This window comes from Mustelus asterias, chromosome 6 (assembly GCF_964213995.1).
Source record: "Mustelus asterias chromosome 6, sMusAst1.hap1.1, whole genome shotgun sequence".
Classification (NCBI taxonomy): Eukaryota; Metazoa; Chordata; class Chondrichthyes; order Carcharhiniformes; family Triakidae; genus Mustelus; species Mustelus asterias.
Window position 1 is genome coordinate 111,764,006 of NC_135806.1, and position 27,566 is coordinate 111,791,571.

General features: G+C 44.1%; 1 protein-coding gene across 1 annotated transcript in view; it reads left to right on the forward strand.

Moving 5' to 3' along the window:
- Positions 1 to 4,244: 4,244 nt before the first annotated feature.
- iqgap2 (IQ motif containing GTPase activating protein 2) overlaps positions 4,245 to 27,566 on the forward strand; it is a 354,173-nt gene continuing 330,851 nt past the window's right edge. Inside the window, exon 1 of the mRNA XM_078214942.1 lies at positions 4,245 to 4,406. Within this exon, the coding sequence (XP_078071068.1) occupies positions 4,364 to 4,406 (43 nt within the window). The 5' untranslated portion in view covers positions 4,245 to 4,363. The remainder of the gene's footprint in view (positions 4,407 to 27,566) is intronic.

Here is a 27,566-nt window from a genome sequence, read left to right on the forward strand (position 1 = left end):
CTTTAAATACGTTTTTGTGTCGGTCTTCATGGTGGAAGACACAAATAGTTTACTGAATATTAATGATAGAGGGTTGGTAGGAGGAGAGGTACTCAATACAATTAAGGTTACCAGGGAGGCAGTGCTTGGTAGACTAACGGGACTGAAGGTGGACAAGTCCCCGGGACCGGATAGAATGCATCCCAGGGTTCTGAAAGAAATGTCAGAGGTAATAGCGGATGCATTAGTGATTATTTATCAAAATTCGTTGGATTCTGGGGTAGTGCCAGCAGATTGGAAAACGGCTAATGTTACGCTGCTGTTTAAAATAGGAAATAGACAAAAGGCGGGTAACTACAGGCCGGTTAGCTTAACGTCTGCAGTTGGGAAAATGCTGGAATCCATCATTAAAGAAGAAATAGCAGGCCATCTGGATAAGAATGGTTCGATTAAGCAGATGCAGCATGGATTCATGAGGGGAAAGTTGTGCTTGACGAACTTGTTGGATTTTTATGAAGATGTGACTAGTGTGGTTGACGGAGGGGAACCGGTGGATGCGGTGTTTTTGGATTTCCAAAAGGCATTTGATAAGGTGCCTCACAAAAGGTTGCTGAAGAAGATTGAGTCACACGGAGTTGGGGGTAGGGTGTTAGCGTGGATTGGGGATTGGCTATCCGACAGGAAGCAGAGTCGGAATAAATGGGTGCTTTTCTGGTTGGCAGATGGTAACTAGTGGCGTGCGCAGGGAACGGTACTGGGGCCTCAACTATTTACCATTTATATAGACGATCTGGAGGAGGGGACTGAGTGTAGGGTAACAAAGTTTGCAGACGACACAAAGATAAGTGGAAAAGTGAATCGTGTGGAGGGCGTAGAAGGTCTGCAGAGAGATTTGGACAGGCTGAGTGAGTGGGCGAGGATCTGGCAGATGGAGTATAATGTTGACAAATGCAAGGTTATTCACTTTGGAGGAAATAATAGCAAATTAGATTATTATCTAAATGGAAAAAAATTACAACATGCTACTGTGCAAAGGGACTTGGGAGTCCTTGTGCATGAAATGCAAAAACCCAGTCTGCAGGTGCAACAGGTGATCAAGAAGGCAAATGGGATGTTGGCCTATATCGCAAGGGGGATAGAATATAAAAGCAGAGATGTCTTGCTGCATCTGTATAGGGCACTGGTGAGGCCGCAGCTGGAATATTGTGTGCAGTATTGGTCCCCTTATTTGCGGAAGGATATATTGGCCTTGGAGGGAGTGCAGAGAAGGTTCACCAGGTTGATACCAGAGATGAGGGGTGTTGATTATGAGGAGAGACTGAGCAGATTGGGTTTGTATTCGTTGGAATTTAGAAGGCTGAGGGGGGATCTTATAGAGACCTATAAGATAATGAAGGGGCTGGATAGGGTAGAGGTGGAGAGATTCTTTCCACTTAGAAAGGAAGCTAGAACTAGAGGGCACAGCCTCAAAATAAAGGGGGGTCAGTTTGGGACAGAGTTGAGGAGGAACTTCTTCTCTCAGAGGGTGGTGAATCTCTGGAATTCTCTGCCCACTGAAGTGGTGGAGGCTACCTCGTTGAATATTTTAAAATCACGGATAGATGGATCCCTGATCGGTAAGGGAATTAGGGGTTATAGGGATCAGGCAGGTAAGTAGAACTGATCCACTTCAGATCAGCCATGATCTTATTGAATGGCGGGGCAGGCTCGAGGGGCTAGATGGCCTACTCCTGCTCCTATTTCTTATGTTCTTATGTTCTTATGGTGATCCATCTTACCAATATTGTCAGGACTCATACTTTGAGCAAGACATTAAGAAATGGAGACAAGGCAGATGCTGACGATAAAGAGAGATTGATTGTAACTTCCAGTGGGAAATCAATGGGAATGGATGGCAATCCTATGTGGTGTTTGGCGAAGACTTGGATCTAACTTAAATATCTCTTTTGATTTGATTTGATTTATTATTGTCACATGTATTAACATACAGTGAAAAGTATTGTTTCTTGCGCGCTATGCAGACAAAACATACCGTTCATAGAGAAGGAAACGAAAGAGTGCAGAATGTAGTGTTACAGTCATAGCTAGGGTGTAGAGAAAGATCAACTTAATGCAAGGCAAGTCCATTTGGAAGTCTGACAGCAGCAGGGAAGAAGCTGTACTTGAGTCGGTTGGTACGTGACCTCAGACTTTTGTATATTTTTCCCGAAGGAAGAAGGTGGAAGAGAGAATGTCCGGGGTGCGTGGGGTCCTTAATTATGCTGGCTGCTTTGCCGAGGCAGCGGGAAGTGTAGACAGAGTCAATGGATAGGAGACTGGTTTGCGTGATGGATCGGGCTACATTCACGACCTTTTGTAGTTTCTTGTGGTCTTGGGCAGAGCAGGAGCCATACCAAGCTGTGATACAACCAGAAAGAATGCTTTCTATGGTGCATCTGTAAAAGTTGGTGAGAGTCATAGCTGACATGCCAAATTTCTATTCACCCAGTCTAGGTGGAAAGCGGTAGCTCGCCAGCAGGGTGATGTGAAGATTGGTTGGCTTGGAGGCTATGTATTAGCATAAGAAAAGGCTGTTGACAGCGAGGCAAATCTGGGGAAGATAGGGCGGGACATTATCAGCACACAGAGTGCATGGTGGGTGGAGGGTGGTTAGTGCTGCTGCAAGAGTCTACAGCAGCAGAGACCAGAACTTTTTTTGCTGGACCTGGAGGTGCACTCATGCGATTTCATTAAAATGGGGAACCTGTGAGGAATGGAAATACTCCATTTTAAATTGATGTCCCATTCCTTACCTGCCAATCGTAGAGAGTTAAAATTCATCCTAAAGTATAAGCAGACAGCAGAATTTTGTAAAGGAGTTTTTTCTTGTCATTCTCATTTGATTCTTGTTTGCTGTCACCTTTTTGATGAGTAAGTAGCTGGACAATTAGGTAAAGAAATGGGGACAATGCATATGAGAAAGATGAAAGGCTGGAAGCTGGGTATTGCTGCTGAGAAATTGGAAATTGTGAATAAGCATGTATCTGGTGAAAGAGTATGTAAAGAGATATAGTGTGGCACAGTGGGTAGCACTGCTGCCTCAGGTTTGATTCCTGGCTTCGGTCACTGTCTGTGCGGAATCTTGCATGTCCTCCCCGTGTTAGCATGGGTTTCCTCTGGGTGCTTCAGTTTCCTCCCACAGTCCGAAAGAGATGCTGGTTAGGTGCATTGGCCATGCTAAATTCTCCCTCCATGTACCCGAACAGGCAACGAGGGAAATTTCACAGTAACTTCATTGCAGTGTTAATGTAAGACTACTTGTGACACTAATAAATAAACTTTATACTCGATCAAGCAGGCTGCTTTGTACTGGATGGCACTGAGTTTCTTCAGCCTTGCTGAAGCAGCACTCATCCTGACAAATGAAGAGCATTCCACCACACATCTGACTTGTCACTCACTATAGAATACCCAGCCTCTGACCTGGTCTTGTAGCTACAGTATTTATATGGCTGGTCCAATTACTGGTCAATGGCAACCTCCAGGATGTTGACGGTGGAGGTTTCAATGATACCATTCCTATTGAATGTCAAAGGGAGGTGGGTAGACTTACTCTTGTTGGAGATCATTGCCCAATATTTTTATTTTATTTGATTTATTATTGTCACATGTATGAGTATACAATGAAAAGTATTGTTTCTTGCGTGCAATACAGACAAAGCATACCGTTCATAGAGAAGGAAAGGAGAGGGTGCAGAAAGGTAGTGTTACAGACATTGCTAGGATGCAGAGAAAGATCAACTTAATATAAGTTGATATTCAGGCACAAACGATTTTCATAGTAACTTCACTGCAGTGTAAGCCTACTTGTGACATACATTAAAAAATAAGTTACTATCCGATTAACAAATTAAGCCTGAATTTTTTTTTCAGGTCTTGCTGCATTTGGGCACAGGTCACTTCATTATCTGAGGAATTGTCAATGGAATTGCCCACCGTGAAGTTCCCCATTCCCACTTCAGACTTTATGATAGAGGGAAGGTGATCCCCATAGAAATCCTAAAGGAGTGAATTCCCTATCGCTTGGTCGGAAGATTCTTAAACGTGGATAGTGGGGTTTCCCGTCATATGTCAGACACCCGACTCACCAAAAATTACAAATACAGGGAGTATTACCCTGAGTGAGTGAGTGTGTGTGTGTAGAACTTGAAGATTGCCGCCTAAGCCAACAGGGGCCGCTGCCACAGAGTGTGGCCGGAGAGAGGCGCTGCTCCCCACGGTATAACGGGCCGGTGAAGGCAGCCCCAGCTCACAAGAGTGAGTGAGTGCAGGGGGTGGGGAAGCCAGTGCGGGACACGCGTGTAGACAGCAGACAATCCGGAGCGTGCAGCGCAGTGAGGCGAGGATGTACGAGGAGAACCAGGCTCTGCACAGACCCCGCTATGGATGTGAGTAAGAGAGAAGTGTGTGTGTGAGAGAGTGAGTGTCGGTGAGCACTGGGACACAGACAGATGGTGAACGCCTCGAGCTACTTTATATCCACAGCACGCGACTCCCGGGCAAGTCTGCAACAACTTTTGCCACATAAATAATTACAATGATGCAGATGATAATTGGAGCAGCCTCCCTTACCCCTGGCAACCCTGAGGTGTTAAAAGAAAGCGGGGCCGCTGTTGGGCAATGTAGAAAACGTGTCTAAATATCTTTTATCTGAAGTTTTTGTGGAGAGGACGTGTCTTCAGGTTTCCGGTTCCCACTCAATTACTTTTTTTTTGTCTTGAAATCTTTTGCTGCTGCTTTGAAACGTGTCCCTTTTAGGATTTCTTTTTAAATGTTCAAGTTGCATTTTATTTTATCCCCCCCTTTTCTCTCAAACTTTTTTTCCATCTGCCATTTGCGAACTTTCCAGCACTTTTTTTGTTGTTGAAGGGGGTGAGAGTGCGCTCGAGCCTCTCCCGCCCCGGGTGTGTGGAATTGGGTCAGAGGCGGGAGGGAGTGGGAGTGGAGCCGGATTAAAGTCTCCTGGAGATCCCAGGGCTCTGCCTCCCTCTCTCTCTCACACACACACACACACAGCCAGGGTGCGGCTCTTCAACATGCACTTTGAACACACATGTTTAACAGCTACAGCTCTGTATTAGGGACACTTCACATGTCTGTGATCTCTAACTTTCAGTAAGTGTGTTTCACTCCTGAATAAAGATGTGCACAAACTTTAAGGAATTGTGCACCTTCCTTTTTTTCACATGGGTTGGGGAGGTGACATTGCGAAACCAGAAAAGGAAATGACTTTGAACCACCTGTTAAATTTGTATAGCTTTAAAACCTTCGTTCTCACAGTTTCGTGTGGCCAGAAGGGAACAGCAGTTATTTCCTCCCCTCTCAAGAATAACAACGTCAAAGCCCTTGCTTTCTAATCTCAAGAAAGGAGTTTTCCTACCATTATTGGTGAGACCATACTTGGAGTACTGTGTACACGTTTATTTATTAGTGTCAACCAGTAGGCTTACATTAACACTGCAGCAAAGTTACTATGAAAGTCCTCTAGTCACCACTCTCCGGTGCCTGTACGGGTGTATATAGCATAGCCAACGCACCTAACCAGCTCGTCTTTTGGACTGGGGAGGAAACCGGAGCATCCAGAGGAAACCCATGCAGACACGGGGAGAACAGACAGTAACCCAAGCCGGGAATCGAACCCAGGTCCCTAGCGTTTTGAGGCAGCAGTGCTAACTGTGTGCCACCGTTTTGGTTTCCTTACATGAAGGATATACTTGCTCAAGAAAAACGCAACTGAGATTCATCTACTGATTCCTGGGATTGCCCTAAAATTGAGTAACTTGGCTGAGAGTTTATAGAAAAATGAGAGAGGACCTCATTGGCACATATAAAAGTCATAAGGGGTTTGTTTGACAGGGCAGAAGCTGGGAGAATGTACCCTTTGACCCCACCCCCTCAAGTGTGTGCTGGCTGCTATCCCTAATTGGACAGTGAATGCAAAGTTACCTGTTAATTGACTGCCTCCTGTAAGAACGTGGAGTGAGTGGCTCGTTGACAGGCCTGGAACCCTTCCTCGCCTGTGGATTTTATAAATCTGGAAAATTCTGGCCAAGTGTCAGAATTGGGGGCCTGCCATTTACAACTGATGAGATATTTCTTCACTCAAAGGATTGTGAATCTTTGGATATCTCTTACAATAGAGAACTGTGGATAGTGAGTCATTGAGCACATTCAAGTCAGAGGGGGACAGATTTGTGAATACTGAGGAAATCAAAGCATTTGAGAGGTGTGGCAGATAGGAGCATCTGAATTGATGTCCAAAAATGTGCAGGTTGGGTGGATTGGCCATGTTAAATTGCCCCTTAGAGTCAGGGAGATTAGCAAGGTAAATACATGGGGTTACAGGGATAGGGCTTGGGTGGGATTGTTGTTGGTGCAGGCTCGATGGGCCGAATGGCCTCTTTCTGCACTGTAGGGATTCTGTGATTCTATGAACTTGATCAACCTTGATCTTACTGAATAGTAATTCAATAAATGGCCTACTCTTCCTTTTTCTCGCTTGTTCTAATGGTCAAAATCGAATAATATTCAAATAAAAATATTATATAATAGATTCTCTATTAGTGTAGTTGTGGTACCAGTTAAATAAGAATATAGATATTTTGGGTTGTCCAGTCCTCTATTTGTTTGGGTAGGTTAAACTAAGCAATTTGGAAAACATTCACTTTGTAAACTTTGGACTTTACCCCTGGATCTTGGCATGCTGATGTCAGCACACATCAATCCTTCTAGTAGTTTGTATTTTGCTTGTGATTTGGGATTCGCAAACATGTTTTTGGTGTTTACAGATTAAAATGCAGATTTTAGTCATTGTATGCATGTAACATTTAGAGATATATCAAGGTCCTTAATTATTATTCTTCACTGCTCAATCCCAGCCTTAGAGGTGCATTGTTTGTTAATGATTTGTGGATGTCAGTTAGTAAACTCTAGGGAGAGCTATGTTTTGATTACTTATTCTCAGTGGGTAAAAGTTGGTCCTGCTATGATAGTTTCTTTTAATGCCGTGTCATTTAGAACAAAGAACAGTACAGCACAGGAACAGGCCCTTCGGCCCACCAAGTCTGTGTCGACACAGATGCCTCTCTAATCTAATATTTTCTTGCCTCTGTGTGGTCCATATCCCTCTATTCCCTGTCTAATTATTGTGTCAATCCAGGTGCCTCTTGAACGTTGTTATAGAATCTGCTTTCACCACCACCTCCGGCAGCGCATTCCAGGCATTCACCACCCTCTATGTGAAAAACTTGCCCCTTGCATCTCTCTCAAACTTTTCCCCCTCTCACTTTCAACCTATTCTCCTGAGTAATTGATCCTTTGACCCTGGGAAAAAGACTCTGACAATCCACTCTATCGAGGCCTGTCATAATTTTGTAAACCTCTATCAGGTCCACCCTCATCCTCTGACGCTCCAATGAAAACAATCCAAGTTTATTCAACCTTTCTTCATAGACCATATCCTCCAAACCAGGCAACATCCTGGTAAATTTCATCTGCACCCTTTCCAATGCATCAACATCCTTCTGGTAGTGTGGCGACCAGAATTGTACACAATACTCCAAATGCAGCCTAACCAAAGTCTTATACAGCTGCAACATGATTTTCCAATTCCTGTACTCAGTGCCCCTACTGATGAAGGCCAGCATGCCATATGCTTTCTTGACCATCTTGTCCACCTGAGTTGCCACCTTCAGGGAACTTAAAGTTCCAGATAATTTCTTACTATTGTCTTTATAATTTCCATTTAAAGGATTTCTGTTCTGTCGCAAACAACTTGTATTTATATGGTATCTTTAATGTAATAAAATGTCACTAGGCCCCACAAGGGCATTATAAAGCAAAATATGACACCAAGCCACCGAAGGAAATATATTGCCAAAGAGCTGGGTTTAACGTACTGTAAAACAGGAAAGCTAGGTAGAGAGGACGGTGATTCCTGAGCTTAGGTCTGAGGCATCTGAAGATTTGGCCACCAAGGATGAAGTGATTACAATGACCTCTCTTCCCACTTCTGCATTGTTACCCCTGGTGGTGTCCTCCAACCATCTATCCATGACCCTTCCTATTTCTTATCTACACGCTGTCCCTAGGTGACATCATTAGTTTTCACACGAAGGCTGATGACACCCAGCTCTACCTCACCACATCTTTCGATCCTCCACTGTTGCTAAATTACCAGGCAGCTTACCTGACACTCAGTACTGGATGAGCAGAAATCTCCTCCAATTAAATACATGGAAGACTGAAGCCATCGTTTTTGCTCCCTGCTCCAAATTCAGATTGAATTCAGATATCTCGGAGCATTGTGAGGCTGGAGAAGATTACCAAGACAGGGAGGAGGCATGGCAATGGAGGGATTTGAAAACATTGACAAGAATTTTAAAATCGAGATGTTGTTTGACTGGGAGCCAGTGTAGGTCAGTGATAGAGTCATACAGCGCAGAAAAAGCCCTACGGTCCATTGAGTCTACACTGACAATATCTACGACTAAAGGTGTGCTAATCCCATTTTCCTGCACTTGTCCCATATCCTTGAATGTTATGATATTTCAAGTGCCCAAAGGTTGTAAGATTTCCGGCCTCCCCTACATTCCCAGGCAGTGCATTCCAGAATCCCATCACCCTCTTGAGTGACAATTCTTTTTCTCAAATCCCCTCTGAATATCCTGCCCCTTTCCCTAAAACTATGCTCCCTCCTGACTGACCCCTCAACCAAGGGGAACAGCTGTTCCCTACTCACCCTGTCCATACCCCGATAATCTTATACACCTCAATCGTGTTCCCCCTCAGCCTTCTCTGCTCTAAAGAAAACAATCCAAGCCTACCCAGTCTCTCCTTACAGCTCAAATACTGCATCCCAGGCAACAACCTGGTGAACCTCCTCTGTAACCCCTCTAGTGCTATCACATCCTTTCTATAGTGAGGTGATCAGAACTTCACACAATACTCCAGCTGTGTCCTAACCAATGCTTTGTACAACTCCAACATTACCTCCTTGCTCATATACTCTATGCCACGACTGATGAAAGTAAGTGTCCCACATACTTTAAATATCCTATTCCTGTGCTCTGTCAACTTCAGGGATCTGTGAATAAGTACCCTAAGATTCCTCTGAGCTTCCCAGTGTTCTGCCATTCATTAAATACTTCTTCGTCTTGTTGTTTCTTCCAAAGTGCATCATCTCGCACTTATCAGGGTTAAATACCATCTGACCAATCCATCTATATCTTCCTGTAACCTACAACCACCTTCACTATTAACCACCGTACCAATCTTGGTGTCGTCTTCAAACTTGCTTAACGTTCCCCCCACGTTTTCATCTATATCGTTTGTATATAACAAACAATAAGGGTCCCATTACTGATTCTTGTGGTACCCCACTGGATACCGGCCTCCAGTTACTCGAATAGTCTTCCATCACTACCCTTTGTGTCCTGTTAGTTGCTGATCCATCTTGCCAAACTTCCCTGAATTCTATGTGCTGTAACCTTCTCATCAGTCTCCCAGGTGGGACCTTGTCAAAAGCTGTGCTAAAATCCATATAAATTATATCAACTGAGCTTCCCTCATCCACACACTTTATCACATTTTCAAAAAATTCTAACAAGTTTGTTAGGCATGACTTCCCTCTGACAAAGCCATGCTAACCAACCCTAATTAACCCATGCCTTTCCAAGTTGAGATTAATTCTCTCCTTCAGAATTTTTCCCAATAGTTTCCCTACCACTGACGTGAGACTCACCAGGCTGTAATTTCCTGATTCATCTCTACCACCCTTCCTGAGAAGTGGAACTACATTAATCGCCCTCCTGTCCTCTAGCACTTTCCCCATGGCCAGAGAGGAATTAAAAATTTGTGTTAGAGTCCTTGCAATTTCCTGCCTCACCTCTCACAACAGCCTGGGATGCAATTCATCCATGCTGGGGACGTGTCCATTTTTAAGCCTGTCAGAGCCTCCAATACTTCCCCATTTCCTATGTCAAACTGTGCAAGTTTCTCACAGTCCCTTTTCCTGATAGGTGAATAACTTGAAATAAGACACAGCTAGCAGAGCTTTGGATGATCTCAAGGTTTACAGAGGGTAGAATGCGGGAGACCAGCCAGCAGCGATTGGAATAGAAGCAACAAAAGCATGAATGAGATTTTCACAGCAGATGAACTGAGATGGGTGAAACTGGGCTATGTTAAGGAGGTGGAAATAGGTGGTCTTAGTGATGGCGTGACTATGCTAACCTCAGGGTTAAATATGACACTTTAGTTGAAAACAGAATGGGTTAGTGCCACTGTTGTTGAGGAGAAGGATGGAATTGGCAGTTAGGGATTGAATTTGGAGCAGGGAGATGAAACGAGGGCTGTAGTCTTCCATGTATTTAATTGGAGGAAACTTCTGCTCATCCAGTACTGAGTGTCAGTTAAGCAGCCTGGTAATTTGGCAACAGTGGAGGATCGAAAGATGTGGTGAGGTAGAGCTGGGTGTCATCAGCCTTCGTGTGAAAACTAATGATGTCGCCTAGGGACAGCATGTAGATAAGAAATAGGAAGGGTCAAGGATAGATGGTTGGAGAACACCACCAGGGGTAACAATGCAGAAGTGGGAAGAGAAGTAATTTGTGTAGGAAAATTCTGGGCCTTGAGCTTTGATAAGTATTGCCTTAGGAATCTGGGATGAAACGATTGACATTGGTATGTTCAAGTTTCAATCTTTTGTCTAGTTTTAAGGGAAACATAAAGGGCAGGTGTGTTAATGAGTACAACAACTGATATCAGGAACTGTGGAGTTGAGTGAAGCTGGAGCTTTAGGCTCGGCATCAGACTATGGAGTGATTACTTGATTGAATGAACAGGTCATGCCCTTTTACATCTGAGGCCGTTATGATACTTCTGCAGTATTCAGTGGTGGCTAATCTTAGCACTGGAGGGAAATGATTGTGCCAATTAACAGATTTGAAAGTGAATTTTATTTTAGGCAAATGTTTTTGCACCAAATAATACATATGCATATTTGTTAGTAATTTTAGATTTTGAAAGAATGACTAGATAAAATTAATTTCAAATATTTTTCCATCCATTTTCTGCATATTATGTATCAAATTTTGAATTTTACATTTGCTGAATCTGCACGATAAATGCTGGCTGGCTTGATTATTCTTCTGCTTCAGTTCAGTTGAATACTGAAACATGAAAACAAGGTAAATCAATACTTGGGCCTTTTAACTTGGCTGAATCCCAGCTGCTGAAGTAGTGAATACAGCTGAGCCAAATGGGGGAAAGAATCGGTTGCTCTTTGCTGCAATCTTCACTTTATTATGGAAGGATGATGGGGACAAAACTGGGCTCCATTGTGGTACCCCCTCTGTTCAAATACCTTGCCAATGTTCTTGCTACTGCTCCTAGGGGAATAAAGAAAACTTGAGGGAGGTATGCTTGACGGTCCCTCAGCAGGCCAAATGGTCCACACTCACTAATTACAAGAGGGATCGAGTTGAGAAGACTCTGAATGCAGTAAGGGCCGCTCAAAATAAAGTCCACCAGACTGCTAGACAGTGTGCCAACGGCTACTGGTTACAACTCTGCCAGAATACCCGGGTCCCCTTTGACACAAGGAGTATCAGGGGCATGTATGAAGGCATCAAAAAGGCAACCTGCCTAACAGCAAAGAAACATCCCCGTCCAAAACAAAGGGGTGGGAGGTCATCATTGACTGCAATAAACAATTGCAGAAATGATGGAACACTTCCCTGAGTTGTACTCTAGGGAAAACAATGTGAAATAGAAAGCCCACCTATCATGGCAGAGGTAGGTAGAGGCACTGGAGAAGTTTAGAAAAGTTATTGACTCATTTGCCATGGGCAAAGCTCCTGGTGCTGATGCTATTCTGCCTGAACACCTCCACTTTGGGAAACTAGCACGCCTGTAGTATCTGCATAACCACCTAGATCTCTGCTGCAGGGAGAGGGCCCCAGGATATCCATAGAACCATAGAAAATTACAGCTCAGAAACAGGCCTTTTGGCCCTTCTTGTCTGTGCCGAACCATTTTTTGCCTAGTCCCACTGACCTGCACTTGGACCATATCCCTCCACACCCTTCTCATCTATGAACCCGTCCAAGTTTTTCTTAAATGTTAAAAGTCACCCCGCATTTACCACTTTATCCGGCAGCTCATTCCACACTCCCACCACTCTCTGCGTGAAGAAGCCCCCCCTAATATTCCCTTTAAACTTTTCTCCTTTCACCCTTAACCCATGCCCTCTGGTCTTTTTCTCCCCTAGCCTCAGCGGAAAAAGCCTGCTTGCATTCACCCATCTATACCCAAAATCTTATACACCTCTATCAAATCTCCCCTCAATCTTCTACGCTCCAGGGAATAAAGCCCCAACCTATTCAATCTCTCTCTGTAACTCGGCTTCTCAAGTCCCGGCAACATCCTTGTGAACCTTCTCTTTCAACCTTATTTACATCCTTCCTGTAACTAGGTGACCAAAACTGTACACAATACTCCAAATTTGGCCTCACCAATGGCTTATATAACCTTGTAAGAAGTTTAACAACACCAGGTTAAAGTCCAACAGGTTTATTTGGTAGCAAAAGCCACACTTTTGCTTTTGCTACCAAATAAACTGGCTTTTGCTACCAAATAAACCTGTTGGACTTTAACCTGGTGTTGTTAAACTTCTTACTGTGTTTACCCCAGTCCAACGCCGGCATCTCCACATTATATAACCTTACCATAATACTCCAACTTTTATACTCGATACTCCGATTTATAAAGGCCAATGTACCAAAGGCACTCTTTACGACCCTATCCACCTGTGACGTCACTTTTAGGGAATTCTGTACCTGTATTCCCAGATCCCTCTGTTCAACTGCACTCTTCGGAGTCCTACCATTTACCCTGTACGTTCTACTTTGGTTTGTCCTTCCAAAGGGCAATATCTCACACTTGTCTGCGTTAAATTCCATTTGCCATTTTCAGCCCATTTTTCTAGTTGATCCAAATCCCTCTGCAAGCTTTGAAAACCTTCCTCACTGTCCACTACACCTCCAATCTTTGTATCATCAGCAAACTTGCTGATCCAATTTACCACATCATCATCCAGATCATTGATATAGATGACAAACAACAATGGACCCAACACCGATCCCTGCGGCACACCACTAGTCACAGGCCTCCACTCAGAGAAGCAATCCTCCACATCCACTCTCTGGCTTCTTCCATTGAGCCAGTGTCTAATCCAATTTACTACCTCCCCATGTATACCTAGCGACTGAACCTTCCTAACTAACCTCCCATGAGGGACCTTGTCAAAGGCCTTGCTGAAATCCAGGTAGACAACATCCTCCGCCTTCCCTTCATCCACTTTCCTGATATCCCTGCTGAGCATCATGCTATTTGCCTGTTTTGCCCTTTTCACACTGCAGGTCCTAGCTGAATGTATCTACCCCGAATCCCAGTGTGGCAGATCTACAATTAACATGGTCTTCTCAGTCCAATAGCTGCAAGAGATATGCCATCAACAAAGGAGACTTCTATATGTTGTCTTCAGCTATTTCACCAGGGCATTAAAACATTAAGCAGAGATGATGTAAGTTGGTGGAGGAAATTGGCTGCCTACCAATGCAGCTAACTGATCTCTTTCCATGGCAACATGATGGGACAATGTTGGAACCCTTTGAGATCCGCAGCAAGATCAAACATGGTTTTGTTCTGTGGCTCTTCGGCATATCCCTCTTTGTAGGTGTTGTATGCCTTCAGGTCATCTTAGAGGGTGTTGACTTGCATACCACACTGACTGAAAAGGTGTTCAATCTTGCTTACCTGAGATCCAAGACAAAGCTGCACCAAGTCCTTAGCAATGAGTTGCTAAACACTAGTGATGTTGCACCAATATTCCATACCGAGGAACACCTTCATTGGCAAATGGTCAGACTTTTGCATGTATGTAAGGAGTTTGACCCTCCGTATCAGGATGACAAATATTGTGGTCCAGGATGTTGCCATACTACTGTGTATCTGCACTGACTGTGTGATGCAGGACATGTATCTGGGCTCCACAATTACCAGCAATCTGTCATTTAATGCTGAAATCAACTTGTGTCCAAGTAGCATAAGAAGAGTGTGGAACCACAGCAACCTTAGTGAACACCAAACTGCAAGTCCAGCAAGTCTGCATTCTCAGTACACTGCTCTGCAGTGGTGAGACCAGGCCTAGCATATGTGAGGCAGAAGAAAAAGGCTGAACAGTTCCACTTTTGCTGTCTCATCCCTGGAACCTCTTAGCAGGACAATTTCTCCAACTCAGAAGTTCTGGAGTGTGCTAATTCCTCAGCATACAATAGTTGCTAAGCTAATGTATGCACCGATCTGGCCAGGATGGATGACAGCTATATACCAAAAGACCTTCTGTACAGTTAACTGGCCACTGGGTCATGACCTCCTGTTCTTCGATATCTGCAAGCAAGATATGAAGTTGGTCGTGACCTCCGGAGGTTGACTGTTTGGAAGGGCATTGGAAGAGACGAGCAGAAATGGAAAGCTCAGCTGCCCGAGAAGAGAGCCAGAGGAAACAGAGGCCAGCATTGTGCACCACCTTTTTCTACAGCCAATGCAGCAGAATTTAGCTTGCCAGAGAGGGGCTCCTGAGTGACGCGAGGTGATGTTTAACATAGAGTTGGTCACCATGGCACCATGTAAGGCTGCCACCCCACCTGTGAGATTACTACTTTAAAAAGTGAGGGGCAATTAACCTCAATGACAGACATTCACAGACAATATTGGCATTGTTTGCAGATTATTCGCAGTTTCTAGGGTTGTAGTGCCTTTGTCAAGCTTAGCAATAAGACTTGATGGGAACATAGTGTACACTGTACAAATGTGTCTCTGTATATTCTCTTGATCCTCCAGCCAAAAAGTTCCAAGTTCCAGCCCATTGACAATGCAATTTAGGTCAAGCCGAGAATTGATCGCTGGTTGGAGTTGTTCTCAAATGGTCCATAATAGAGCACTGGTGGAGTTGTTAGAAATTGATTCAGATGTTTGGGAATTTATAATTGGGGAACAGAGCTTACCCCAGCTTCCCTGTGTTCTCCGGTGCTTTTTTTTATTTGTTCAGGGGATGTAGGTGTAGTTGGCTGGACCAGCATTTATTGCCCATCCCTGAGGACATTTAGTAGTCAACCACATTGCTGTGGGTCTGGAGTCACGTGTAGGCCAGACCAGGTAAGGATGACCGATTTCCTTCCCTAAAGGACATTAGCGAATTAGATGGGATTTTTTTGACAACTGACAATAGTTTCATGGTCATCAATAGACTATTAATTCCAGATTTCTATTGAATTCAGGTTTCTCCATCTGTCATGGTGGGATTGAAACCTGGTCCCTGGAGCATTAATCTGGGTCTCTGGATTACTAACACAGCGACAATACCACTATTCCACCACCTCCCCATCATTAATGCTGGAGCTAAGAAAGTTAAGGCATGAATCACCCTTTTCCTGTGTGTAAATCAACAGTTGACCTTGCTTTGTTTCGGTGGTTGCACTGGCATCTACTAATGTTGGTGAATCATCACCTACTTTATTAGCGAAAGGTAGCTGGAAATGACTCTCTCCTGGTTACACAAGGTTGGCCTGGATTTTGTTCATGTATTGTTTGACTAAATGACGGATTGTCACCTGTAGCTTATTAGGCCATCATCACCCACTGAATCTTGTAACTAGGTGCAACACCATCCTTGATGACACCTAACTGGACTATCCTTGTAAATACTGTGGCTACAAAAGCAGGTCAGAGGCTGGGATTTGTGAAGCAAATAACTTGCTTCCTGATTCCCCAAAGTTCTCCTGGAACTCCGTTCCTAACAGCACTGTGGATGTACCTACAGCACATGGACTACAGTGGTTCAAGAACATGGCTCACCATCATCGCTCCAGGGCAATAAAGAATGGGCAATAAATGCTGGCCTAACCAGTGGCACCCAGATCAATGAATAAAAAGTTGTTCCACCATGTCGTCGTCAGCTATCCCAAATCATTTACACAGGATTGCAAGTTTGTGCCATGAGTCTTTATGGGACTAAGCAGACCAAATCCCGATCTGCAGATCTTTGGGCACATGGGGCAAGATGTTCCACAGGGTAGTGGAATGCAGGATTTGCTTACTTTTCTTTCCTTCCTCCCTTTCCTGCTGCTCTGCCTCCTGTTTCCCAGACAGGCTCCTTCAACATGTATGGAACGGGCAAAATGTAACTGATTAGGTCTGAATTGATGTGAACTAAAAACAGAAAATGCTGGAAAAGCTCAGCTGGTCTGGCAGCATCAGTGGAGAGAGAAACAGAGTTAACGTTTTGAGTATGTCTGACTTCTTCAGACTCAAAGCGTTAACTGTTTTTCTCTCGGATGCTGCCAGACCTGCTGTATTTTTCTAACATTTTCTGTGTTATGTCAGATTTTCCAGCGCTTGCAGGATTTTGCTTTTATTCAGGATTGAGATGAGTTTTCTTTTGGCACCATTCAAGGACAGGCCGAGTATCTTGTATACAGAATTGAAGTGATGAAGAGTGGCTTGCAAATGTGGTGTAGAATGAGCAGCAACACTGTACTCATCTGCAAGCTGTAGATCATGGAATATCTATGGTGGTCAGTTTAGTTTTATACAGAGACATCTGAGGTTAAATCCAAGCAGTATTTAAATCTGACATCAGAGGGTAGTTGTTCTTTGAGGGGACACAAAAACAGAAAATGCTGAAAAACCTCAGCAGGTCTGACAGCATCTGTGGAGAGAGAATGGAGCCAATGTTTTGAGTCAAGATAACCCTTTCATAGAATCATAGAAACCCTACAGTACAGAAAGAGGCCATTCGGCCCATCGAGTCTGCACCGACCACAATCCCACCCAGGCCCTATCCCCATATCCCTACATATTTGCCCACTAATCCCTCTAACCTACACATCCCTGGACACTAAGGGGCAATTTTAGCATGGCCAATAGACCTAACCCGCACATCTTTGGACTGTGGGAGGAAACCGGAGCACTCGGAGGAAACCCACGCAGACACGAGGAGAATGTGCAAACTCCACACAGACAGTGACCCAAGCCGGGAATCGAACCCAGGTCCCTGGAGCTGTGAAGCAGCAGTGCTAACCACTGTGCTACCGTGCCGCCCTGTGCTACCGTGTCGCCCTTTGTCAGAGCCGGCTCTGACGAAGGGTCAGCCTGTCAGGCAGATTCCAGCATCTGCAGTATTTTGCCTTGATTTGCCCCTGTCAGCTGGATTTTAAACAGAATGGGGACTATCTCACAGCCTTGGATTTTGGTCTGTATTTTGAAGGTGTCTGTTCTAGATTTCCCACTCGACATTTGCAGTCATATCATTATGAAGCAATTGCAGGATTGTGATGATCATAGAATCATAGAAATCATAGAAACCCTACAGTGCAGAAGGAGGCCATTCGGCCCATCGAGTCTGCACCGACCACAATCCCACCCCACATATTTACCCGCTAATCCCTCTAACCTACGCATCCCAGGACAATTTTTAACCTGGCCAATCAACCTAACCCGCACATCTTTGGACTGTGGGAGGAAACCGGAGCACCCGGAGGAAACCCACGCAGACACGAGGAGAATGTGCAAACTCCACACAGACAGTGACCCGAGCCGGGAATCGAACCCGGGACCCTGGAGCTGTGAAGCAGCAGTGCTAACCACTGTGCTACCGTGCCGCCCATGATGTTTCTTGGACATCCACATTTCTGGAGCACAACCCACAGAGCCTTGCAATTTACGAAGTCAAATGCTTTGGTCAGGTTAATGAATGCAATGACATGTTCCTGGTGGGGTTCTCAACACACATGTGGATTTGTATGGCAAAAAGACCAAAAGCCACATTGTGTGTCTCTTTCTGGGAGGATTTCTTCAGCTGGAGGAAGTAAATGGTTGAGGAGAATGCATATCAGGATTTTCCCTGCAATGGACAAGAGGGAAAGACCTGATAGTTGCCACAGCATGATTTTCCTCTCTTCTCAAAGATAGTTACATTGGATGGGTGAGGAGGGGGCTTTTTCCTCCCAAATCTGGAGTCTTGATGTGAACAATAATCACTAGCTTTGAAGGCCTAAGCTTGTGGGGAAGTTTTTCGAGAAGATACTGAGGAACAGGATATATGCACATTTGGAGGAAAATGGACTAGTTAGTGACGGGCAGCATAGTTTTGAAGGTCATATCTCACCAACTTGATTGAGTTTTTTGAAGAAGTGACAAAGATAATTGAGGGTAGGGCTGTGGGTGTAGTTTACATGGACTTTAGTAAGGTGTTTGACAAGGTCCCATATGGCAGACTGGTACAAGAACTAAAATCACATGGGATTCAGGCTGGGCTGGCTAGATGGATACAGAACTAGCTTGGTTATAGAAGACAGAGAGTAGCGGTGGAAGGGTGTTTTTCAGAATGGAGATCTGTGGCTAATGGTGTTCTGTAGGGATCAGTGCTGGGACCTCTTTATTTTTAGTGTGTATATATAAATGATCTGGAGGAAAATGTGCATGGTCTGATCAGTAAGGTTGCAGATGACATGAAGATTGGTGGAGTTGCTGATAGTGCCGGGGATGGTCAGAGGATACAACAGGATATAGATAGATTGGAGACTTGGGCACAGAAATGGCAGATGGAGTTTAATCCGGACAAATGTGAGGTGATGCATTTTGGCGAATCAAATTTAAGTATGAAATGTACTGTAAATGGCAAAACCCTTAGGAACATTAACATTCAGAGGGACCTGGGCATGCAGGTTCACAGGTCCCTAAAAGTGGCAACACAGGTGATTAAGAAAGCATATGGCACGCTTGCCTTCATCTGCCGGGCATTGAATACAAGAGTTGGGAAATCATGTTGCAGATTGATTAAACCTTGGTTAGACTGCATTTGGAGTATTGCGTGCAGTTCTGGTCACCACACTGCCAGAAGGACATGGAAGCTTTGGAGAGAGTGCAAAGAAGGTTCACCGGGATGTTGCCTGGTCTCGAGGGTATTGACTATGAGGAGAGGTTGAATAAACTAGGATTAATTTCACTGGAAAGACAGAGGCTGAGGGGAGACCTGATAGAGGTCTACAAAATTGAGAGGCATAGACAGGGTGAATAGCCAGAGGCTTTTTCGTAGGGTGGAAATGTCAATTACAAGGGGGCGCAGGTTCAAGGGAGGGGGAAAGTTTAAGGGAGATGTGCGGGGAAGGTTTTTTATGCAGGGAGTGGTGGGTGCTTGGAACGTGCTGCTGGAGGAGGTGGTGGAAGCAGGCACATTAGCAACATTTAGAATCATAGAACCATAGAATCCCTACAATGCAGAAGGACGCCACTCGGCCCATCGAGCCTGCACTGACAACAATCCCACCCAGGCCCTATCCCCTTAACCCCACATATTTACCCTGCTAGCCCCCCTGACACGAAGAGTCAATTTAGCATCGTCAATCCAGCTAACCAGCACATCTTTGGACTGTGGGAGAAAGCCGGAGCACCCGGAGGAAACCCACACAGGCACTGGGAGAACGTGCAAAATCCACATAGTCACCCAAGGCCGGAATTGAACCTGGATTCCTGGCACTGAGGTAGTGTTAACCATTGTACCACCGTGCCGACCTTGAGGCATCTGGATGGGTACATGAATAGGGAGGGGATAGAGGGATATGGACTGAGTAAGGGCAGAAGGTTTTTACTTTTAGTTTAGTTAGAGCATCATGATCGACACAGGCTTGGAGGGGCAAGGGGACCTGTTCCTGTGCTGTACTTTTCCTTGTTCTCTTTTTCTAAGCTGAAATACCATCACAGTTGCTGGCTTTGTTGCTTTTCATCTGTTTATAAGTGAGAAAAATGAATCTAGGCTGTCCACCATCCACAAGGCACAATTTAGGAGAGTAATGGAATATTCTTCACTTGTCTGGAGGAGTGCGGCTCAAACGATGCTCTAAGCTCGGCATCCTCCAGGGCAGAGGACCCTATCCAACTTAAACGTTCACTCTCTTGACCCACAGTGTCAAGTGCATTTGCAAGATGAAGCCTCCTTTGGCAGCACCTTCCAAATCCTTAACCCCTACCACCTAGAAGGGCAAAGGGCAGCAGACAAATAGGAAGTTCTCCTTCAAGTTGCACACCATACCGACTTGGAGCCATACTGATGTTCTTTCATTATCTCTGGGTCAAAATCCTGTGACTCTCTTCCCAACAGCACTCTGGGTGTTCCTGCAGCACGTGTGCTGCAGTGATTGGAAAAGGCAGCTCGCCCCCCACCTTCTCCAGAGCATTTGGAGGTGGGCTATAAATATTGGCCTTGCCATTGACACTCTCATCCCATTGTGACAGAGCTCAGAAAAAGAAGAAATTAAAAATGGAGAATGGGCCTCAGACTGGGAACTACAGTAGGCCTCAGTGGTTTCCGTACATGCATTGTTCTCTTGAATGGCCACACATGCACAGTTGGGGACATTCTTGTCTTCAGGCCGTGAACTGGTGGGCGGCACGGTAGCACAGTGGTTAGCACTGCTGCTTCACAGCTCCAGGGACCTGGGTTCGATTCCCGGCTTGGGTCACTGTCTGTGTGGAGTTTGCACATTCTCCTCGTGTCTGCGTGGGTTTCCTCCCACAGTCCAAAGATGTGCGGATTACGTTGATTGGCCATGCTAAAATTGCCTCTTAGTGTCCTGAGATGCGTAGGTTAGAGGGATTAGCGGGTAAATATGTAGGGATAAGGGGGTAGGGCCTGGGTGGGATTGTGGTCAGTGCAGACTCTGGGCCAAATGGCCTCTTTCTGCACTGTAGGGATTCTATGATTCTATGACTCTGCACACCTGCAGTTTGTCCTTTTTTTAAAGGATCCTTGCACCAGTGCAGAAAAGGAAACAAAAGTCAAACATGGCACAAAGATCGGATGACCCAGAAGCAAAATGCCATTACACAAAAGAAGCAGGACAGTAGCTGCAGAAGGTAGATTTCCCAGGATAGGAACTTGAGTGGAATAAAAGAGGGTTCCAAGACAATAGCTAAATAAAGGAACCAAGACAGTGACCAAAAACACATCCTATTTAATGAAGTTAAAGTAAGGAGAGGGAAGATGGCTGAAAATTCGAGAGAAAGCACCAGGAAGCAGAATAAGCCTGCATGAAGCCAGAAGATCCAAAGGTCTGTAACTCTCTACCTTGGGCCTATGAAGTAATGGTGTTCTGTTGGCACGGTTGGGTATCTGAGAGAGTTTGTGGAAGATGAAGGTTGAATGCACGTGGTGAACCACGGGAGTGGAACTTCGGAAGGAGAGGTGGAGCCTTGGTAAAGACGTGGGAGAAAATTCCAAGGCATGTTCTTCAAGACTGGAGATTGGAAACCTGTGTGTGGAAGACAGAGTTCCGGACCAGTTGGCTGTTGTACTTTATGCTCCTATTAATAAAATCCAGAATACAATATGCTTTATTAACTGTTCTGACACCTCCAAGGTCTCTCTGTCCCTGCACCCACTTTCGAATTGTACTCTTCGTTTTATGTTGTCCCTCCATGTTCTTTCCTCCTAAGTGAATCAATTCACAATTCTTTGCATTGAACTTCATCAGCCACTTGTCCACCCATTCCACCAACTTGCCGAAGTTCTGCACTATCCTCCTCTGTTCGCAATGCTTCGGAATTTTGTATCATCTGCAAATTTTGAAGTTGTGAGCTGTACACAAAGGTCTAGGTTTTAATATATAACAAGGAAAAGCAAGAGTCCTAAGATTGAACTCTGGGAAGCTCCACTACAAACTGTTCTCCAGCCATAAAAATATATATTAATCATTACTCTGTTTCCTGTCACTAAGCCAATTCCAAATCCAAGTTACTACTGTCCCTTTTACTCTGAGTTATAACTTTGCTCGCAATCCTGTGTGCTGCACTGTATTAAATGGGTTTTGGAAGACTGTGCACCATGTCGACAACATTGCATTCATCAACCCTCTCTGGAAACCAATGCTCAAGCAAGTTAGTTAAACATGATTTTCCCCTAAGAAATCGATGCTGGTTTTCCTCAATTAATCTGTATTTGTCCACGTGACTGTTAACTTTATCCTGAATTATTGTTTCCAGAAGTTTTTCCACCACCAAAGTTAAACTGGCTGGGCTTATCCTTGCAAGGGTGTAAGGTTCATAATTCTTCTGTCCTCTGGCACCACCCTTGAAGAAAATCTGCAAAATTCTGGCCGGTGTCTCTGCAATTTCCATTCACTTCTCACAGTATCCCTGGGTGCATCTCATCCAGTCCCACATTTAAAGTACAGATGATCTGTCCAATAACCACCTCCTTTTCAGTTTTAAATCTTTCTAGTGTCCAAATTACCTCCTCTTTTAACATGGCTGGGGTAGCATCTTCTTCCTTGATAAAGACACATACCAAGTGTTCATTTAATACCTCAGCCATGCCTTCTACCTCCATATGTAAATCCTCTTTTTGGCCCCTCATAATCCCTGTGCCTCCTCTATCCCTCCCCCTTTTACTCTTTATATGCCGACAGAAGACTTGGGGAATCCTTTTCATGTTAACTGCCAGTCTCTCCTCTTTTATTGCTCCTCTGATTTGCTTCATCACCTCCCTTCTGAACTTTCAATATTTATCAATATCATCGTGGCACAGTAGTTAACTGTTGCCTCACAGCACCAGGAACCCAGGTTCAATTTCAGAATTGGGTGACTGTGCAAACACCACATAGATGTTCTCCCCATATCTGCATGGACTTTCCTCTGGGTGCTCTGGTTTCCTCCCACACTGCAAAGATGTGCAGGTTAGGTGGATGGGCCATGATTAATGTGTTGGGTTGTGGGAGAGTGGGGCCATTGTGGAGCTGCTACTTTTTCCTGCCAACCTTTGACTCTAATTTATTTGGCTCCGTTCTGTTGTTCTTAGAACATTCTTTATACAGTGCAAAAATATTTGCCAGTGAGTCAACCTGGTCTCATGATGTGGAGAAATGCCATGTCTGTCTTTATATGTAGAGGGAAAATAATTGGCATATAAAGATTGAGCAAATGAAGAAAAAGAAATGAACTGCATTTATATAACACCTTTCTCAACCTCCCTAGATGACTGAAATGCATTGCAGCTAATGAAGTACTTTTGGAATGTTGATTTGAGGAATAAATATTGGCCAGGCCACCTTGCTCTTCAATTGGTGCGTCCACTTAATAGCGGACTTGCGGCCTCGGTTTAGCCTGTCATCTGAAGGATGGCTCTAACAACCTTTTCAGTATAGCATTCAAAGTGTCTGTACAGGTTACATGCTGACATCTCTGATGTGCGAGAAACCCTCAACAATCTCTAATTCTGAGATGATTGTGTTCCTGACTGCTGAGCGAATGTTTACAAGAATGTTGAGTTAACTACTTCTGGCGCAGTCTTCTCTTTTCTTGGTTGCAATTTATTTTCTAGGTTTTTTACCTACGTACCGCTGGAATTTACTTTTGTTGTGAGTTATAACTTTTTATTTTCTGAGTTGGTGGTTGTCTTAGAGTCACAGAGTCATAGAGGTTTACAGGTTTACAGCATGGAAACGGGCCCTTCGGCCCAACTTGTCTATGCTGCCCTTTTTTTAATTTAAAAACCCCTAAGCTAATCCCAATTGCCTGCATTTGGCCCATATCTCTCTATACCCATCGCACCCATGTAACTATCTAAATGTTTTTTAAAAGATAAAATTGTACCCGCCTCTACTACTACCTCTGGCAGCTTGTTCCAGACACTCACCACCCACTGTGTGAAAAAATTGCCTCTCTGGACACTTTTGTATAGAACATAGAACAGTACAGCACAGAACAGGCCCTTTGGCCCACGATGTTGTGCCGAGCTTTATCTGAAACCAAGATCAAGCTATCCCACTCCCTATCATCCTGGTGTGCTCCATGTGCCTATCCAATAACCGCTTAAATGTTCCTAAAGTGTTTGACTCCACTATCACTGCAGGCAGTCCATTCCACACCCCAACCACTCTCTGCGTAAAGAACCTACCTCTGATATCCTTCCTATATCTCCCACCACGAACCCTATAGTTATGCCCCCTTGTAATAGCTCCATCTACCCGAGGAAATAGTCTTTGAACGTTCACTTTATCTATCCTCTTCATCATTTTATAAACCTCTATTAAGTCTCCCCTCAGCCTCCTCCGCTCCAGAGAGAACAGCCCTAGCTCCCTCAACCTTTCCTCATAAGACCTACCCTCCAAACCAGGCAGCATCCTGGTAAATCTCCTGCACTCTTTCCAGTGCTTCCACATCCTTCTTATAGTGAGGTGACCAGAACTGCGCACAATATTCCAAATGTAGTCTCACCAAGGTCCTGTACAGTTGCAGCATAACCCCACGGCTCTTAAACTCCAACCCCCTGTTAATAAAAGCTAACACACTATAGGCCTTCTTCACAGCTCTATCCACTTGAGTGGCAACCTTTAGAGATCTGTGGATATGGACCCCAAGATCTCTCTGTTCCTCCACAGTCTTCAGAACCCTACCTTTGACCCTGTAATCCATATTTAAATTAGTCCTACCAAAATGAATCACCTCACATTTATCAGGGTTAAACTCCATTTGTCATTTTTCAGCCCAGCTTTGCATCCTACCTATGTCTCTTTGCAGCCTACAACAGCCCTCCACCTCATCCACTACTCCACCAATCTTGGTGTCATCAGCAAATTTACTGATCCACCCTTCAGCCCCCTCCTCTAAGTCATTAATAAAAATCACAAAGAGCAGAGGACCAAGCACTGATCCCTGTGGCACTCCGCTAGCAACCTGCCTCCAGTCCGAAAATTTTCCATCCACCACCACCCTCTGTCTTCGATCAGATAGCCAGTTACCTATCCAATCGGCCAACTTTCCCTCTATCTCTCCTCTTTCACCTTAAACCTATGCCCTCTAGTTTTAGACTCCCTTGGGAAAAGATAATGACTATCTATCTGATCTATACCCCTCATTATTTTATAGACCTCTATCAGATCACCTCTCAGCCTCCTACGCTCCAGAGAAAAAAGTCCCAGTCTATCCAACCTCTCTTTATAACTCAATCCATCAAGTCCTGGTAGCATCCTAGTAAATCTTTTCTGCACTCTTTCTAGTTTAATATCCTTTCTATAATAGGGTGACCAGAATTGCACACAGTATTCCAAGTGTGGCCTTACCAATGTCTTGTACAACTTTAACAAGACATCCCAACTCCTGTATTCAATGTTCTGACCGATGAAACCAAGCATGCCGAATGCCGCCTTCACTCTGTCCACCTGTGACTCCACTTTCAAGAAGCTATGAACATGTACCCCTAGATCTCTTTGTTCTGTAACTCTCCCCAATGCCCTACCATTAATGGTCTTGATGGCATCAGCTTGGCCCTTTCCTCCTCTTAAGAGCTAGAGTATGATTCAGAATGATTTGACTTTATAGCTGAGTGGACAAACCTTGTAAGCAGATTTTCACAATCACACAATTGTTACGGCGCAGAAGGAGGCCATTTAGCCCCTCAGGTCTGCACCATCTCTCCAAATGAGCATTATAGCTTAGCACCATTCCCCTGTCTTTTCCCCATACCCCTGCGTATTGTTTCTATGCAAATAATCATCTAATGCCCTCTTGAATGCCTCAATTGAACGTGCCTCCATCACACTTCCAGGCAGTGCATTCCAGACTTAAACCACTTGTTGTGTGAAAAGGCTTTCTCCCACATTACATTATACTATTGTGAGACAGGTTAGTTTTACCCTGCTGATAAGTGTTGTTGCAATAGTAATCCTGCTTAGTAGAAGAGGAACCCTAAGTTCAGACATTTGATGTATGTGCTTGGCTGAGGACCCCATGGTGCAAAGTTAACATCTGTGGGATTATGACTGAATGTCTCCAAGTCAAAGCCTCCCCAAAAATTAAAATACTGGGTACAAGCAACTCCAGGGATAGGAATGGCGAAGTGTTTTGACTGGGGTGGTACACCCGTCGCTCTGTAACGCAGATGCCCTAAGGCAAGCTCAGGGAGGACAGAAACCTCTTTTGGAGCAGAACTTGCAGAATGGGCTTCCGAATTTACTTCTCTGCTCTAATTATTGTGCCTGTATTTGTAACTTTATTGTTGGACCATATTCAAAGAATGAAGATCATACTAAAAATGCAGTAATCCAAAACTGTTGTCTTAATAATTCTTTCCTGCATTTTTTCCCACATCCTCTTCTGTTTTCTCCCTCCACCACATAATTCCTCGTTCTTGTTGCGTTGTGACAGATTTTAAGAGCTGATAAACTCAAATTGTCAAGTCACCCAAGGATAAAATGATCAAAGCTGGAGTTTTATCTTGTGATGCTTGATTCTCTTTGCACAGTGCATTGTACTGGATCGTGATTTCATCAGTTTGGCAGCGTATTTAACTGTGGGGAATAGCAACACAGGCATGACAAATTCTCTCCTTGCCAAATGTTATTCAAATCCTATCCTCACCTTGGGCCTCCCAACTCCCCAATCCAGGAGCACCCAGGCCTGGTATGATGCTCCTCAGCTACCTCATCGCAGACCAAATCATTTGGCACTGACTGTCTGGGGATCAAACTGAGGGAGCTGTTTTATTCAAGATTAGTATCTTCTTTATTTATGCATTTGGTTATGACTCCCTACTAGAAATATCTTGCGTAGAAAATCTATTTTTAAATGCTCTATGTACACTACTTTAAAGCAGAATGTTCTGCAGATTGTTGAATGGTGTGTAGCGATATCTTGTCTTGAAGGGTTTCACATGAGTGAGTTCTTAGTTTGCACTGCACTGCCTTATGCTTGTGTGACGGAAGTAGAAGACCACAATTTTATTGACACCATCTGGAATCGCCTAGTATCTGAGGACAGATTGAATGGAGATACTGTGCTTCCATGTCATGTCATTGAGTTTGCAGTATTTTTGTGTGCAGAGGCTTTTAACTAGTCTTTTGTTCAGTCATCAAATAAGTTGAATTGCTGTGGCACTGTTTCAGAAGGAAAACAGCAAAATAAAAGGGAATGCTTACAGGTGCAATGCCAGATTCTATTAACCACACGTTACATTTTGTGCAAGTATGTAGACTTTCCCTGGGAGTGGGTATTGTTTACTTTGGCTCTCATTTGAAGTTCATAAATCAACCTTAATGGATTGTATTTAGAAGATTAAGTTTTATTTTAATACTATATGGTCATGGAGTAAGACTGATCTATACTCCAGTTAATATTGAAGAAATTTCATTTTGTTACTGCAGCTAAATTGTTAGAAAAATGAAGGTAGTTTTAAGGTATTTGTATTGATAAATATTAGAAATAAGGTATAGTTTTAAGTGTTTAATTTAATGTTTCTGTGCCTAAAACAGTAAAACCTATAGTTGGGTTCCTGCTGGGCAAAGGTGTTTGTATGTGTGGGAATTAGTTTCAATTCCAAATGGGATTCTATTGTGCTAAGAGAGTGCTGCGGCATGAAAAGTAAATAAAGTAGCATTGGTTGCTTAGCCACTGGGACCTTGTAAGTTAGATGAGCTTTTAAGTTTTAATTTAGC